The following is a 17,639-nucleotide window of genomic DNA, read 5'->3' as shown; positions in this document are numbered from 1 at the left end:
TCAGTCCAGGATAGGTTAATCTCGATGGTTACTAGAGGTGCTGCTCTTACAACCGCCATCTCGAGAGATATAGCCAATATAGTACTCGAAACCCGTAGATGGAATACCCCCCCAGACCCTTGGCAATAATTGGCCAACACGATACATCAAACGACATCCCGAGCTTTCTAGTCAATTCTCTCGTGGCTATAGCTATAGATGCGACTTGTTGGAAGATCCGAATACCATTATTGAGTGGTTCAGGCCTGTTGAAAAAGCGATTGTTCAATATGGTACCACTTCGGATGATATCTACAACTTTGACGAACCAGGGTTTGCAATGGGAGTTATTGCAATGACAAAGAACATTACACAGTCATTCTGTACCGGCCGGAAGGGTGTTTTGCAGGATGGCAGTCGCGAATGGGTGAATATTGTCGGTCAAGTTAGTTGATGAGCGTATCTTGATGCGGGATGCAATCGAGCATTTACGGGAATGGAATAGAAAGCAGGCAATAAAGAGGGACAAATCAATGAAGCAAATACCCAATAGAGGCGGTTTAACGGAGCTTTAGGGTCCTACTACCAATGTTGGTGGTGAGGAAGGTGCAAGTGTGAGAGATATATATCTCTTCCTACATCCGCTCTAGAACCCTATGTTGAACCTACACTCCATGTTTTACCCCCTATGCCGCGGCAAATCACCTGTTTTGGGTGTCATAAAAAAGGGCATTCTTTTAACAAATGCCCCAAAACTTAGTTTAGTGAAATTTATGGTTTCCTGGTTGATTAATTGGCGTTTAAAAAAGGTAGGACAGTTGATGTTTTGAAGTTCCTGCCGGAATAGCCGGGGTGCCGGAACAACCAGGATCCACGTTAATAATAATTATTATGTTTCCGCAAAATATCAAGTGGTAGATATCTTAACACAAATCTACCATTCACCCAATTCTCAGCTCTAGCTACTGTAGGTTAGCAGAGCCGAGAGATAAACCAAACAACTAATCTATATACATATATATATATATATATAACGTATTCCACAAGCGAGTGACGCAGCGCAAAACACATAGTAAAAGCGATATTATCCTACATTGATATCTCAACAACCACAACTTTATTTTATCTCCTTTATGTCATGATAGCCTTTGATAAGAACACTTAGCGTTCTGTATCAATTTCAAAGATATTAAAAGACTATATTATGGTGATTTCAAGAATGACCGTAAAATACGTTGCCAAAAACGAGATATCTATTTAACACAAGCATGAAGTCTTGGATTTTCCTCAAACTCCCTATGGATGCTAGTTATGACCTGAAGGATGTTATGCTATAGGATAAAGTCCGTAGAGTCCACCGTTGTTGAGATATCAAGTTGTATTTATCGCTTTTACGATGTGTTCCGGACTGCGTCACTCGCTTGTGGAATACGTTATATATACAATCTTCATAGATTATACAGATTCTTCAGGGGGAGTTCCCGGACAGACACTTGCGGAGTCAATCATCAAATACAGCACATGAAAAGGATAAAGGAGTCAAATACACCAGCAAATTGCTATAATGAAGTTCACATCATCAGAATCAAACAAACTTAGTTATTTGACTACATCTAACTAAGCCGACTACTCTTTCCACACTTTGCACAATACCTCTTTTCTCAGATCCATTTAGCTCCAAAAATATTTTCCTCTGAATTCACCTACCTTCCACAATACAATTTCTGTAAACCCCTGTAAGACCTAAAAATATCAATATGGCCTAAAAATATCAAGACACATTAACGGACAGACGCCTGCGGACTGACGTAACATAAAGATACAAGACAAGTGAACCGTAACGTTCATAGATTGACGCGGACGGACTGGGGATTGCGATTTATTGCTTCCGGACAGACGATTGCGGAATCTCACCAAACACAGCACATGAAGTGCAAAGATAAATAGGAGTTAAAATCCCCCAGGGGGATTAGTTTTAGCATCATTACTATGATCAAGTTCTTGCGACATAATCAAAACTCGACTCCATCATCATTCGTCCACATTCTTCCTAAGAACCTTTCCTTCCAAGCACCTTCACTGCCACCATTGCTTCCTTTGCCATGATCCTCCTAGAGCTTATGAGCCCGGCAAAATTCCTACTTCAGCAATAGACCCATATCATCCATATCGACTTGCTGAACTACGTCTTGGGAATTTCATTCACCAGACGGACATACGCCATCATGACGTCTCTCGAAAAGACCTCAGTCGCCAAGCTCAAAAGCTCCAAAAATTATATCATCTGTGTTAGAGATCCTTCGGCTTTTTGGTATGAGTTGCGCGATAGCACTGGCGCTAACACCACGTGACCCACAAACCACACAAACCACACAAAACACCAGCACCCTAGAATTCTCCTTCCTTTCTCCAACGAACCCTTCTTGTACATATCTTATCTAGCCAACAGAACGAATTGAGCTGGAATCCTTACAATCTGGGCCATTCGCGTCAAGGCCATCTTGACGAAAGAGGATCTCATCTCTGTCCTCACCACCTCAACCTCGCAAAACAAAAACGAGAAGGCTTTGTCTATCATACAGCTCTTGTGTGAGGATGGACCTCTTCTCTACATCAGATTGTATCGATGCCAAAACAGCTTGGACAGCCCTCGAGTCGTGCTACCACCCAAAAGGGTTCACGACCGAGTACCTCATTTTCAAAGAATTCTTTAACACGACCCTTGAGGACTTCGACACCATGCAGGAGTACCTCAGCAAGGTCAAGACACTCAATGACGATCTCAAGGGCAAGAACATTCTTCTTCCTAAGCAACTGATAATTGCCTGCAAGGGTGCTGAATAGCCTGAGCGACGAATATGAGACATTGACCCAGCCCAGCTCCAACTACAACTCCAAGCAAAACAAACAAGGTTGAAAAACCCCAACAACAAAGACGACTACCAAATTCTCCCCAAACAAACAAAGTGCCATGATCACCCTCTTGAAGGAGGATGACGAGAGCGAAATTGAAATTGATACAACACCGATGGATGAGGATACTATCATCACTGATGGAGCTGAGTTGTCTGATGACGACCTGCTAAAAGAGGTACGCCTTCCACTTTTCAATAAGACCGAAAACATTGATGAATATCATACTTACAAACATAAATCAGATTTGAACACATCAGAGCGTTCAAGAAATTTGAATTGGTCAATGCGTTCGAGAGATTTAATGTTTAATAAGTTTGATTTTATGCATTGATACTGCTGCTACAATTCATACAATTTGCGATTTGAAACTCTTCCATTCGTATGAACCCACAAAAACAAACGTTAGTTGGGGTGAAGCAAAGATCTAAAGACAAAATACAAAAGCGAAATCTATGTCAAAACAAATACAAACATGCAATTCTTCATCAATGATGTCTACTACATCCCAGAATTGGGAGTCAATCTCTTGAGTGCTAACAAACTACTGAAAAATGGTATATAAAGGCAACTTTCAATGAAAAGGACGCCATCATACACAAAGAAAACACTATCATATCAAATGCATCCAAGAAAGATAATCTATACAAAACAAGTCTGCTTACCCCGGACAGAGACAAGAACGAAAACATCCTACTGACAAAAAGGGTGGAAAAGCACTTCATCAAGATATGGCATGAACGATTAGGTCATATATCATGTGAACCTTTGAAAGCTATACTAAAACACATCAATATTGATCTATCAAAAGAAAAATACATGAACTCGATTATGCACTGCAAAGTATGCCTGCTTGCAAAGAACAACAGACATATAAACAAAGTCAGCCAACATACCAAAATATTCCAAAGGATTGAAAGAATACATAGTGATCTAGGAGGGCCATTGCCTAGAACATATGATAACAATGCTTATTACATCACATTCCTAGACAAAAAGTCTAGATTTATATGGATATTCCTACTTCGCAGAAAGGAACAAGCCTATGATTGCTTCGAGAAATTGAAAGCTCAATGTTAAGATCCTGTACTGTGGGTATGAATTGGAAACCTGACATGACAACTACTTAGTTGTCATAATGGTCTTTTTGGTTAACGCCTGGACTTACGTTAGGCAGGTGGTGTCAGCCCACATGCCGTAACACTCAAATTGAAAACAATACCAATGGACGCCTCGAAGAGTTCTTTCCCGACAATGGTAAAGAATACGTCAACAAAAACTTCAAATTGGCTTTAACCAAGTACGTTATTGAGCATAGACTTAGCCCAACATACACAAAAGAACCCAATGGTCTGATCGAAATAATCAACTTGACCTTGATGAACAAAGTACTGTTACGATGATGCCAATTCCTCAAAGATAGAAGAGTGCATTTGAACTAGAATATTGAAGACAGAGAGAGAAGGAGAAAGAGGAAGAAGGGAAGTGAGAGATGGGGCCTTCACCTAGATCCTCACGTCATGTGTTCTCATCCCTCCGTCTAGTTCAATGCACCTTGAGAAGCAAACAACAAAAGTAATAATAGAAAGCAAACCTGTCACACGTGACATTGTGACATCAAGATTCAGTTTCTGTATTACTAGGCAATAAACTGATGACAAGTCTACCACTTCATTTGATCCCTTGATATATTCTGGTACATTCGATAACTATCGTTTTGCCTGGTCGTTCACTCTCATGTGAAAACCCCCATTGTGCTCACAATATCTTTAGTCTGTCAGGCAACGTATCACACAATAACTCCATATCATGGAACTCTCAATTACAAAAGAGTGTGGCCTTATCACGTGCGAGGCTGAATACATTGCTTTGAAAGAAGCCACAAAAGAAGCTCTCTACCTGAAGTGCATGTTCAATTACATCAATGACAACCTACATCTAGGTTATACGCACTCAGTGCCAACCATACTAGTGGATTGTCTATCGGCCAAGCTACTAAGTGAAAATCCTGAATTCCTTTAAAAGGCAAAACACATGCCACTGATGTATCACTTCACAAGAAATGCTATACCGTATTTCACTACCGAGCTGGCCAACTGTCACGATCAAAACAAAATAAAATTGTTGTATCGATTACGAGAATACTAAAGCTGAAGAATAAAAAGAAAGGATGGAAAAGCGGGGCACGTCCTCAACTAAAATATCAGCCCGGCAGAATCGCAACTCTCTGCCTAGGCTTAGACCGTCACACCCGTTAAATTTAAATGCAAATATTTCAACCAAAATGCCATAAATTAATTCAACTAATTATTATCTCTCTGGGGACATGTTTCTCTTCTATGCCCTGGCAATCTGCATATCCCACACGCCCGCGGGGGGCCGCGTACGTGGCTAAATAGCCGATTCTCCCTGTGGATTCGCGCCGGGGAAAGGAGCTTCAACAGCTTCTCCCGTCTGCAAAATCCTAGCAGCGGCTTCTTCAGCCAAGATGCCTTCTGCGGCATGTATCTGTGTTACGGCATGTGGGCCTGACACCACCTACCGAACGTAAGTGCAGGCGTTAACCAAAAAGACCACTATGACAACTAAGTAGTTGTCATGTCAGGTTTCCAATTTATACCCACAGTACAGGATCTTAACAATCTGTCTTCTGGATCGGGCGTTCTTTCGCCGCCTCTTCTCGACTTCGGCGCGTAATTCCTTGCTTTCTTGGTCGCGTAAGACCTCGTCGTAGGGCTTCGTACGGAAACCCTTCAGCACCTTGTCGAATTTATATACGGCTGGATAAGAGGACTTTGACGCCCTGGACGAACTGCAGTTTTAATTGCCGAAGCCAATCGACGTATGTCTTTCTCCGTGTGAGGTGCTTTGTGTAGTTTCGGCTTGAGTCACTTGTGAAGAGGTGGTGCCAAATAAATGTTGTGATCCTTGAAGGTAGTCATTGAAAGGAGGACAGGACTCCCTTCCAAACGCCAGTCACGATCGATTGCCACACAGGGACGAGAGATCGTTTTGGTTTGACCCCGGAGGTCAGTTATGGTGATGGGAATGCGCCAGACTTCGTAAGTGGGCACTTGAAGCTTGCCAACTGCCTCAAGTATCGGTGGAGTAAGAGGTGCTTGCTGAAACTTGTATTTTTGAACGAATTCCTTGCTGACAAGATCACATCCCGATCCGCTGTCCAAATCGACATGTGTTTTTATGGAGTTTTTTGATAAGTACAGGAACGTGCAAAACACAAGTAGTCCCTACTTGGGGCCACGGAGTTGAAGGTGTAGGGGTTACTCCAACTCGTCTTCTTTTCCCGCTGACTTGGCCCCTTGTACAGGAGTATCCTTCTTGCCTTTCTCCTTCCCCTTGCTCTTCTTCTTGTCCGGACACCTCGAAGCATAGTGGAACTCACTATGGCAGAAGTTACAGGTGTTCACCTTGCCATTCGGTCCCACAGGGTTTTTCTTTGGCGATTTCTCTCGCTTCTCCTTGTTTCGATTCGCGAAAGAGCGACCTTTTCCCTTGAACCGACGAGGTTTGTCTTCGTCGTCATCCTCATCGGAAACGTTTCCTCTTCTTATCAACGTTCCAACGGTTCGACCGCCAATGATGCAAAGCAGTTTGCACCATTTTAACCCGGGTGTGGGGAAGCTCAATTGCATGGGAGGAGATTTCCTGTCGGAGGTCTTTGCTGAGTTTGCTATAGAAAAACAAAGCCTTCTCTTTCTCAGACCTCTGCTCAAAATATCCCTCCAAAACTGCCAACTCTTGGTCGAAATCCACAGGGTCCTGATTTTTATCCTGGACCTTGTTCTCCAACTCAATCTGAAGGTCTCCCAGCCTTTGCTCGGAATTTGAAATCAACATCAAGGTCCAATCCACAAAGGCAGGCCAGTTATGCTTGACATGATGTTTTTTCTCCTCAGACAAACCCGCCAAATGCTGATACCAGCTTTTTCTGCAGGAATCAGATGTTTGCATTACCGCGGTGATGATCTTATTCTCATCCTTGGAGAATCTGTTGGGGCATCCTTCAAAAATGAGTTCGAGTCCATTCAACCAAGTGTCCCTCTCTTGTACAGAAGACGACCGTTTCAAGCGAGGCAAATCCGCGATTTGGTGTCCGTAGTCCAAATCTTTGACTCCCTTTTTTGGACTAGAAGGCTTATTGAGGTCCCTCCTAAGCTCGGTTTGTTCCTTCTCCAACTTGCGGATTGTTTCCAGGAGCATTTTGATAGTTGGCTCCTGGGTAGGGGATTCGGTACCTGTCCTTTCTGGAGAGACCGGAACAGGGGTTGTCTGTGACACTGCAGGTGGGTTCTGCCAGGCCTGTCCAGGCGGTGAGTCGATTCAGGTCATGTGACAGGAGGAGGAGAGACGAGGGACTTGTTTTGTTGCGCGCCTCTTTTGTTTTCTTTGTTTTCTTTCTCTCTTCTCCCTTTAGACTAGTTATCTTGTCGAATTGGACTCTTTTGCAAGAATTGCCTACTATCACATTGTCGGGACAGAGGGATTTTCGACTGCGCCCGAGGGTGAGGCATGGTCGCTCGACCTTGTCGATCTTCTAACCATCGTTTCGGGTGACCGTAATAGAAGATTCAGGAATTGTGAGGACAATGGGGGTTTTCACGTGAGAGTGGACGATCAGGCAAAACGATAGTTATCGTAGGTACTAGAATATATCAAGGGATCAAATGAAATGGTAGACTTGTCATCAGTTTATTGCCTAGTAATACAGAAACTGAATCTTGAAGAGATTCCGAAATATCCCACAAGTCTGGGGTCTTTATCCCCGGCGCTCACATCAGTGGCAAGCTAGGAGGACACAATGATTCGGGATTCCATGGTTCCAAAACGTGGAGGCGATCTGACGGATCCTCGCGGATATCTGTCACAAGATCCCATGACGTAGTAGATCGAGACCATGAAAGCTGAGAGATCTTGACAGGGTCCCGGCGGGTCCCGTCTGTCCCGAGTCCTCCGTCTTTTCCTTCACATCACTACCCCGGCTCGGAGGGGGAATCAGGGTTCGAAGACGAACATTCAACTCTGAGAGCACTCGATCTGGTGCAAAAGGTAGTAAACCAGTTGCTGCGAAGCTATTTTAATAGTCTCCGATTTGAAAGTTTCAATTCGTGCGAGAGGGTACGCTTCAAGGAAGTCAAGTTTGTCGATGTGGTCGATCCTGTTCCGCATCTTCATTTCAACAAACCGGCCGTATGACCGCTTCAACACCGCAAAGCAACCGACATCGAGAGGTTGCAGAAGGTGGGAGGAGTGGGGAGGCATGCAGATTGGTATGATCCTATGTTGCTCACAGTGTCACGTGTGACAGGTTTGCTTTCTATTATTACTTTTGTTGTTTGCTTTTGAAGGTGCATTGAACTAGACGGAGGGATGAGAACACATGACGTGAGGATCTATGTGAAGGCCCCATCTCTCACTTCCCTTCTTCCTTCTTCTCCTTCCCTCTCTGTCTTCAATATTCTAGTTCAAATGCACTCTTCTATCTTTGAGGAACTGGCATCATCGTAACACACAGAGCTGGTCGAATTTCGGGCCCAAATGACTCCCATGTCCGTCGTGTATCAATAGCCGATACACCCCCGTCGTACGCGAAGAAGTCGCCGGAATGAACTGCCTTTCCAGCCATCGAAGTCCAATTTCATCAGAGGTCTATCCTGTCACGTGCTATGAGATCTAGGACAATAGACAAGGGTCATGTGATCGAGGAGGTGATTGTTTGTTCGTGCCTGAGGCACGTACCTGATGAGCATAAACGCTCCTCTCAGATAGTTGCTTTCTTTCTTTCTCTTTCTCTCTTCACCTTTAGTTTTCTGAATAACAGCACTCTTTGCACAAAAGACTTGGCTCATAACACATCCGTTGGGACTGACTTCCAACCGCCGATTGTCAAGGCTGTGACGGTCTAAGCCTAGGCGGAGAGTTGCGATTCTGCCGGGCTGATATTTTACTTGAGGGCGTGCCCCGCTTTTCCTTCCTTTCTTTTTATTCTTCAGCTTTAGTATTCTCGTAAATTGATACAACAATTTTATTTTGTTTTTGATCGTGACGGAGGCACTCGAGCCAAGATTGGAGGTGGAGTTTACCTTTAAAAATCACAGTTGGAGGAAGCGCCCACCCGGAACCATTTGTACACCCAATCGCGGCCACCCAGTCGCGATTTCCGGGTTGTAAAAGTGAACGCCGACCGTAGTATTCACTTCTCATGATAATCTTCGCGGTCGCTGTTACTCCCATCGCGAAACCGGTCTCGTCGAAGTTATAAATCTCGTTGGGGTCGTTCCATATTGAATGATTGTTTTTTGAACAAGATCGAACCATTCCCCAATGACTTTCGGATCTTCGCATTTCGCCCGCTCGTAATTGTATTATCGTGAGAACCGGGAGGAGAGACGAGGACGCCTTTAACGAACTTGTTGACCCAATTTTGGCCGACCGAAAGAACCGGGGTAGATTCACGTCGTTCGAGCAGAAGATTCGCCATATCTCGAACCATGGAGGGCCGGGGGGCTGCTCGACGAGCATCCATAGAGAGAATCCAGTTTTCAAGACGTTCCTCTTCAAGTTCTGTCAATTTACACGGATTTGCAGGACAAGTCGCGCGTTGTCGCGTACCGGAAAGGCGGGCAGAAAGCGTTGAACGGGGGATGTTAAATCGGCGTGCCAGTTCGCGAATATTTTGGATTTCTCCATTGTTAAAAGCCCTGATAGCTAATAAGATCCTACCCTCTTGCTCTGCTAATTTTTGAGAGCGTTGGGAGCGAATTGGTTTCATGGTGGGTGGTTGAAGAACTACAGTGCTAATTCTTTGTAAGGAGGGGAGTCCCAAGATATTGGATGGGGTAGTGGACGACCCAATAACAAAGGACTAAGGTCAGGTAGAAGATGGTGAATCGATAAGATAAGAGGAAGAGTGGTAATACTGGGAGTTTGTAGCCGAAGGCAATAAAGTAGACGATACGAATCAAAGATATCTTTTGGCGAGTAGAAACATCAATTGATTCTTGAGGATCTAACAAGAATCCGAAGTCTCTGGGTCTTTTATCCTCAAGCCTCTCTCACTATTTAACGTAGTACACCAGTCGAGCGGGAACAATCCAGAACGGCCCGCCCGGATGTCCGGGGAGGCGAACCAAACACCAATACAGATAAGGTTCACATGACATAAGTCATGACACGCTTGACAATGGGTGGAAAGCAATGACGGAGTATCGGAGACCTGTCAGGGTCTCCCGCATGCCCCAGCCAAGGCCAATGGGCCTGGTGACAAAGAGTCAAAATACTCAAAGACAATTTCCCATCACATCCTGCATGAAGATGCGGTTCGTATCATCGAGAATCTGAGGTAGGTTTCCCTCTAAAACATCGAGATACGAGCGTGCAGAGTAGCCGTTTCGGGCGAATGCCTCATCTCGAACCATTTGGTATATTTTCGAGGAACCACCACCCCAGATCGCGCCCCAAATCATGATAGAGAGACCTTTCGACTTCCGGTACGTGATCACATGTTCTTTTTTGTACTTTTTGTTGGTGTGGTTCAGGTGGAAGACCCAACGGTGGCGCTTCCCTTTTCCGATCTCGACGGAACATTCATCACTCCACACAACTCGCATCCAGTCATCCCACATCCAATTCCGGTGGGCCAAAGCCCATTTATAACGTGGCGCGGCCACTTCCGGAGTCAGGAAGGGTCGTTTTCTAGCTTTCCAATGGCCGTAGCCCGAGGACTTCACCAGACGAAGAAGGGTGTCGTCAGACGCCGTTAATCCGCTTTGGTCGCGAATTTCTCGATACACGATAAAGGGATCGCGCTTAATTAAACGCAGGATCAAGCGTTTGTCACCCTCAGAGAGAATAGGGGGTCTCCCAGATCGAGGGCAGGTCTTCCCATCTGCTCGGGCGTGTTCTTGTTCGAGGGTATATTGGATGGTTGAAGGGGATAAACCAAAGTGTCGCGCAATAGTAGCCGTGGGGATCCCAATTTCAGCTTGGCTAGAGATTTTACCACGTAAGTGTGGAGTTAACTCTGTTCCCTTTACCCTGTTTAAATTAATAGGACGTAGGGGCATTCTGGGAACCATGGTAGGTGTTTGAAGAAGGTGAGTTGGTTGGCATGCGTCCTAAAAACGCGGGTGTGGGGCCGCATCGACGGAAACTTTTGCGGTGGGACTGTATGTTTGTCGTTCGCCGCAAGCAGATATATTATGCAGTCCATGATAGATTGAATGTATAAATATTTCTTTTAATGGGTTGGTATTATTAGTATAACTTTCGAAGGTTCATATGTTATACGTTGGGTTCCGTATGTTACATCCCACTTTGCGGGTCCCCCTAAACATGTGTATATACCAGGGGGCTTTAGCGCCCCCCGGACCCCCAGCCTGAATTGCTGAGCGTTAGGTTTATCCAAATTTTTTAAACGCCAGTCGTGGTCCGTAGGTAATTCTGATTACGTATTTTAATCTTAAAAAAAGGCTCGGACTGAACTTGATCAAATTGGCTTCTACCGTCTACGGACACGGGCCGTGGGTGGCTGCTCCGGAGAGGAGGAACCTGAGGACGGCGAAGGGGTGCGAGTGGCAGCCCGTCCCCCCCCCGGATCGGCTGGCTCGATCGGGCGTTGCTGGGTGCGGGGGACGATGCCTCGAAGGCCGGAAGGGCAGAGTTCGAGACACTCGGCTGGTAGACGGTGTCAGCGGGGTCATCTGCCTCTCGCGCTGGACATGCCCAGGTAGTCTCCGAAGGCGATCCGCATCACGCATCGCGAAGACGCCGGGGTGCAGAGTGTTATCAACTTCAAGCAATCAGGTGGTAAACTATAAGAAAAGTCACCGCCTGGAACCGAACCCGGCCTAGTCAAGAACATAGACGAATTCTTATGGGAAAGGTAAGGAAATATGAATTCGATGAGTGTAGGTAAAGAATGGAAAGATGAATTCTCAGGATGTGATTCTGCCGTTCTACACCGCGCTAACACTACACTCTGTGATTTCCAGACCGGCATGCTACACAGAACCCCAACACGTGACCCGCGACCCTGCTATTTCCCTATATTACTCCGCTAACGCTCCGCAATCACTTGCGCTGTGATGGATCACGGCACGGAGACAGGAATCAGGAGAGGAGACTGGGGGTTGGTTGGTGTAAGGATGGGAGTCCAACGATACTGGATGCGGTAGTGGACGACTCAATAGCAAAGGACCAAGTGTCAGGTGGAAGGGTGCTTGATGAGGCTTAAAGGTCGATGATACATATCAATATCCTTTTTGGGGGGAGAGTAGAAACATCAAATAATTCTTAAAGATCTGTGAAGAACCCCAAGTGTATGGGCTCTTTATCTTCAAGCCTCACTCACTTTCTAACATAACATACAGTGTCACCAGTCGAGCGGAAACAAACCACGATGGTCCGCCCGGCCGTCCCAGAGGTAAACCAGACCAATGCAGATAAGGTTCACATGAGTCAGAAGTCATGACATGCTTGACAAAGGATGGAAAGCAATGACGGAACACCGGAGACCTGTCAGAGTCTCCTGCATGCCCCGGCGAAGGCCAGTTGGCCTGGTAACAATGGAGTAAAAATAGTCAAGGACAATTTCCCTTCGCAGTTGGGGTGTGTAAGATCTAAAAATATCAATATGACACGTTAACGGACAGACGCCTGCGGAGTGACTGACTTTCACAGATTGGACGCGGACGGACTGACGATTACGGAATCTATTATCAAACAAAGCGCCTGAAGCAAAGATAAAAGGAGTCAAATACCCCAGGGGAATAAATAGGTTTATCATTACTACCACCAAGTTCTTGCAATCAAATCAACTCACTTGACTCCGCCAACTTCCTTCCACATTCTTTCTAAGAAACCTTCCTTCCGAATATCTTCACCACCACCATTCCTTCCCTGCCATAATCCTCCTAGAGCGTGGCCATTCTTTTGTCTCGCGTCTCTTCTTGTTTTTCTTCCTTTCTCCTTTCTTCTCAGCTTAGTTGTGTGGTTGAATTGGAGTCTGCTTTCAACAAATTTAGCCTGTCTCAAATGGACTAGTCGTATATAGATAGGGTTCGAAATTAAATCAATATATTTTATCTCACATCTTCTTGTGTAGCCAAACTTCGGCCTCCCCCAACTATGCTCCATAGGTGATTTATCACTCAGCGCCTTATGCGGTGCTATATGCAGATATGTAGCTAGCTGCCTTTAAAGGCTGTTTGACATAGGTAGCTACGCTGGGGCATTTGAACTGATCAATAAGGCCCTTAAACGGCCTTATTCATTAGTGCTATGCCAATTCCTTCAATTAGAATGTTTTGTTTCTTTACGTATGTTTGGGTTAGTGTATATTCAACCCCGTATTCGATTAAAGTTGCTTTGAACTTTTGTTCGTACATTCTTTAAATTATCGATGAAGGACTCTTTAATACATACTTTCATTCGTGTTATTTTGAATTTGAGCTTTCATTCCTCGAAACAATCATATGCATCTCGTCTCTGCGAGATAGGGCTGTTGTACAATATAAAATAATCAAATATGACACTTTGGCGGACAGACTATTGCGGGCCAATTGTCAAATAAAGCACATGAAGTGCAACACATGAAAAAGATAAAAGGGTCAAATCATCCACCTAGGGAAATTAGCTATCATCGCCAAGTTCATACATCCCAATCAAACGTTTAAACATACTTGACTCCATCTACTTTCTTCCACACTTTCAATTCCTTCCTCCAATATGTCCACATTCAACCATATCTTTCTCTCAATTCATCACCCCCCACGATACCTTCCTCGGCTTTAAACCTTTTTTAACACATAATTCTTCTTGTCTAGAACCGCGGTATAATAAGCTTTATTCTCATAGGTTTCATTCAGGCAGTGGTCGTCCTAGATTACTATGTATCCTTTTGATATTTTGTGGAGACAAAAAAGTATCATGTTCACTGGCCTTGTTTGTATAGCTGTCAGTCGTTGAAGACATATGTTGCCGTCCATAATGTATTTCTTGTATTTGCCCTTATATCTATATCAGTATTGCTCAATATAGCCTTCAAGGGTTAACGTGGATCCTGGCTGTTTCGGCACCCCAGCTATTCCGGCAGGCACCTCAATTTTCCTCTCCTCACCAAACCTCCAATTTTCAAATGCCTACCATGCCACCAATCCGTGGTCAAAAATCTTAGAAATTAGTTGAGCAGGTAGACAGAATCCTGCTTGTAAATAAGGTTATTAAAAATGGCTGGGTTACCTCCGTTGCTGCTGCTGCTCGCTCTTTCAAGGTCCCGCGGTCTACGCTACAAGACGGGATCCAGGTGAGTCTGTCGTGAGGGCTACAAGCCATAAATTGACCCATAACTAAGGGGATCAATCCGGGGTAGGTTAATCTCTATGGTTACTAGAGGTGCTGCTCTTACGATCACCATGTCGAGAGATATAGCCAATATACTACTCGAAACCCGTAGAGAGAATACCCCCCCGGACCGTTGGCAATAATTGGCCAACACGATACATCAAACGACATCCAATGTTAAGGGGTAGCTAGAAACAGAAGACTATTGGCTAGGTAAGAAGACAGCAAGATGTAGGGCTCATTGATATGAGCAGGCTCAGGCATGAGCATAATCCATTCGGTAACGAGACTGAATCTTGCCTTTCCCAGGCCGGCTCCATCAGTAGATTTATAGATACATGATCTCTAACCCCATGATGCTCAGCCACACCAGAGATGATGAACAAATAAAGAGATCATGAACCAACAAAGATATCAACACATGATTTCAAATCATCACACGTCAGCTCACGTCAGCACTTCAAAGGATCAGTGACATGTCCCCTTTGATTGATATAACACATGGAACATCAAAGGTCAACACTTCAAAGGACCAGTGACCTGTCACCCTCTGATTGGTATACCCCGTGACAACATCCCGAGCTTTCTAGTCAATTGTCTCGTGGCTATAGCTATATAGAGATACGACTTGCTGGAAGATCTAAATACCATTATTGAGTGGTTCAAGCCTATTGGAAAAACGATTGCTCAATATGGCATCACTTCGGATGATATCTACAACTTTGACGAACCAGGGTTTGCAATGGGAGTTATTGCAATGATAAAGGACATTGCACAGTCATTCTATACCGGTCGGACGGGTGTTTTGCAGGATGGCAGTCGCAAATGGGTGAATATTGTCGGTCAAGTTAGTTGATGAGCGTATCTTGATGCAGGATGAAATCGAGCATTTATTGGAATGGAATAGAAAGCAGACAAATATGAACAAATTAATGAAGCAAGTAACCAATAGAGGCGGTTCAACCGAGCTTTAGGGTCCTACTACGAATGTTGGTGGTGAGGAAGGTGCAAGTGTGAGATATATATCTCATCCTACATCCGCTCTAGAACCCTATGTTGAACCTACACTCCATGTTTTATCCCCTATGCCGCGACAAATCACCTGTTCTGGGTGTCAAACAAAAGGGCATTCTTTTAACAAATGCCTCAAACCTTAGTTTAGTGAAATTCATAGTTTTCTGGTTGATTAATTCATGTTTAAGAAAGGTAAGAAAGTTGAAGTATTGAAGTTCCTGCCGGAATATCCGGGTTGCCGAAACAACAAGGATCCACGTTATCTCGACAAGATTATCTAATCTAATAACGCGGATCCTGGTTGTTCCGCCACCCTGGTCATTCCGGGTTACATCAGCCCATCATCTTTCAATTGTCTTCATCATTCTGTTTCTCTTCCACCCTTGATAATCTAGTTTAAATGCTATATAATATACTCTTCTTGTTTCAAACGTTCTCGGCATCGTCATAACATACCAGTCGGAAGGGTGTTTTGCAAGATGGCAATCGCGAATGGGCGACCGCGGCAAATCGCCTATTCTGGGTGTCATAAAAGGGCATTCTTTTAAAGAAATGCCCCAAGGCTTAGTTTAGTGAAATATATGGTGTTCTGGTTGATTAATTCGCCTTTAAAAACCGTAGCATTGTTGAAGCTTTGATGGGATGCCGGATCAACCAAGATCCACGTTAGTTAATATTAATATCTTGCTATTTTTATCATTAGCTGGGAAAGGCAAATTTATACTATGAAGTTTATTTTATTGAATGCTTTTGATATGCTAGTATTTTCTCTATATATTTTGCCATCTTGGTCATTGAAGTTGCCTTTATACCATTTTAGTAATTTATTGATACTCACTGAGGTAAGTTGACTCGCACTTGCGGAATATAATTCATAGGCACCATTGACATAACATTGTTTTGGCGTAGATCTGGCCTTTGTGTTTTGCATTAGAGCTCCTGCTACACCCGCCTCCCCCAAAATTAAGGATTGTTTGCGGGTTCATAGGTATGGAGTGGCTTTCAATCGCACCTTGTATGTATTGTATTTATTATTATTTATTAAACTTACTCTGATTAGGCGGTTGGGCGCCTCGCCCCTGCGGGCAAGCAGTCCCTCCTCGGTTCGAATCCAGCTTTTTATGTACATCGTACGGGGCGCATGCGCCTCCGCCCGCAACTCCCCTCAATCCAATGGTGCTAGGCCTCGTCCGTCCAGCTTGGTGACGGGTCTTAGTACATGCCACCATTTCTTGCTTTTTCCTCCTCTACCTTAGCAGTAGGGGCCCTACATGCAGCTGGCTAGCTATAGAGCTGCGTCTCCTTCTCGGTGCCACCCCCGTCTGGGTCTCGTGCGGCCACATACTACCGCCCTCTAGTTCTCCTGCGAGCCTGTTCTCACTCAGTTGTTCTAAGGAGGGGAGTCCATGGTACTGGATAGGGTAGTGGACGACCCAATAGCAAAGGACTAAAGGTCAGGTAGAAAATGTGTGAACCGATAAGATAAGAGGATGAGTTGTAATACTGGGATTTTGTAGCCAAAGGCAATAAAGTAGACGATACGAATAAGGATATCTTTTGGTGGGCAGGAACATCAATTGATTCTTGAGGATCTATCAAGAACCCGAAGTGCCTGGGTCTTGTCTGGGTCTTTTATCCTCAAGCCTCTCTCACTATCTAACGTAGTACACCAGTCAAGCGGAAACGATCTAGAACGGCCCGCGCTTTTGGCGAGGGTGCCACCCTTCCGGAGCTTTGTCCTGGAACAAGAGCCAGCAATATGTGGTATGTGTACGGAGTAGGTATTTTGGAATGCTAGTACGGGAATTGTATTGTTTCTTCTTCTGTGGGTCTTTTGTTCCCCTTTAGGTGCACATAATTTTATGGCTTTCGATGCCACGACATTAGTTGATATAATAGGACTTAGGGTCTTTCCATTGGACAATTGACTGAACATGTAAGAGCAAAGGCTCAGCTTCGGACCTCGGACAGGACTGACGTTGAACTTCGGATACCTTCGTTTATCTTCGGACGCTTGACTTCTGATGTGTGAAGGAAAAGACGGAGGACTCGGGAGGGACGGGACCCGCCGGGACTCTGTCAAGATCTCTCAGCTTTCATGGTTTCGATCTACTACGTCATGGGATCTTGTGACAGATATCCGCGAGGATCCGTCAGATCGCCTCCACGTTTTGGAACCATGGAATCCCGAATCATTGTGTCCTCCTATCTTGCCACTGATGTGAGCGCCGGGGATAAAGACCCCAGACTTGTGGGATATTTCTGAATCTCTTCAAGATTCAGTTTCTGTATTACTAGACAATAAACTGATGACAAGTTTATCACTTCCTTTGATCAATTGATATATCCTGGTACATTCGATAACTATCGTT

At 44.7% G+C, this 17,639-nt stretch overlaps 3 protein-coding genes across 3 annotated transcripts; all 3 read right to left on the bottom strand.

Moving 5' to 3' along the window:
• Window positions 1–6,173: 6,173 nt before the first annotated feature.
• Window positions 6,174–7,113, bottom strand: N7515_005237 (uncharacterized protein; the record flags this gene model as incomplete). Its single annotated transcript, XM_056665981.1, has 2 exons — window positions 6,174–6,558; window positions 6,596–7,113. 2 exons carry the CDS (start codon window positions 7,111–7,113, stop codon window positions 6,174–6,176), a joined length of 903 nt encoding a protein of 300 aa, XP_056519577.1.
• An 819-nt stretch (window positions 7,114–7,932) lies between these two features.
• On the bottom strand, window positions 7,933–9,600 carry N7515_005236 (uncharacterized protein; the record flags this gene model as incomplete). The annotated part of the gene is made up of 2 exons (XM_056665980.1): window positions 7,933–8,196; window positions 9,523–9,600. Coding segments are annotated over 2 exons (342 nt in total), but the record flags the coding sequence as incomplete, so codon positions are not given.
• Window positions 9,601–10,190: 590 nt separating this feature from the next.
• Window positions 10,191–11,669, bottom strand: N7515_005235 (uncharacterized protein; the record flags this gene model as incomplete). The annotated part of the gene is made up of 2 exons (XM_056665979.1): window positions 10,191–10,899; window positions 11,461–11,669. 2 exons carry the CDS (start codon window positions 11,667–11,669, stop codon window positions 10,191–10,193), a joined length of 918 nt encoding a protein of 305 aa, XP_056519575.1.
• Between the last annotated feature and the right edge of the window lie 5,970 nt (window positions 11,670–17,639).

Source organism: Penicillium bovifimosum (genome assembly GCF_028826915.1).
Source record: "Penicillium bovifimosum strain IBT 22155 chromosome Unknown utg000005l_segment0_segment0, whole genome shotgun sequence".
NCBI lineage: Eukaryota > Fungi > Ascomycota > Eurotiomycetes > Eurotiales > Aspergillaceae > Penicillium > Penicillium bovifimosum.
The sequence above is the reverse complement of the archived record's forward strand: the minus strand, read 5'-3'. Positions and strand labels throughout refer to the sequence as shown.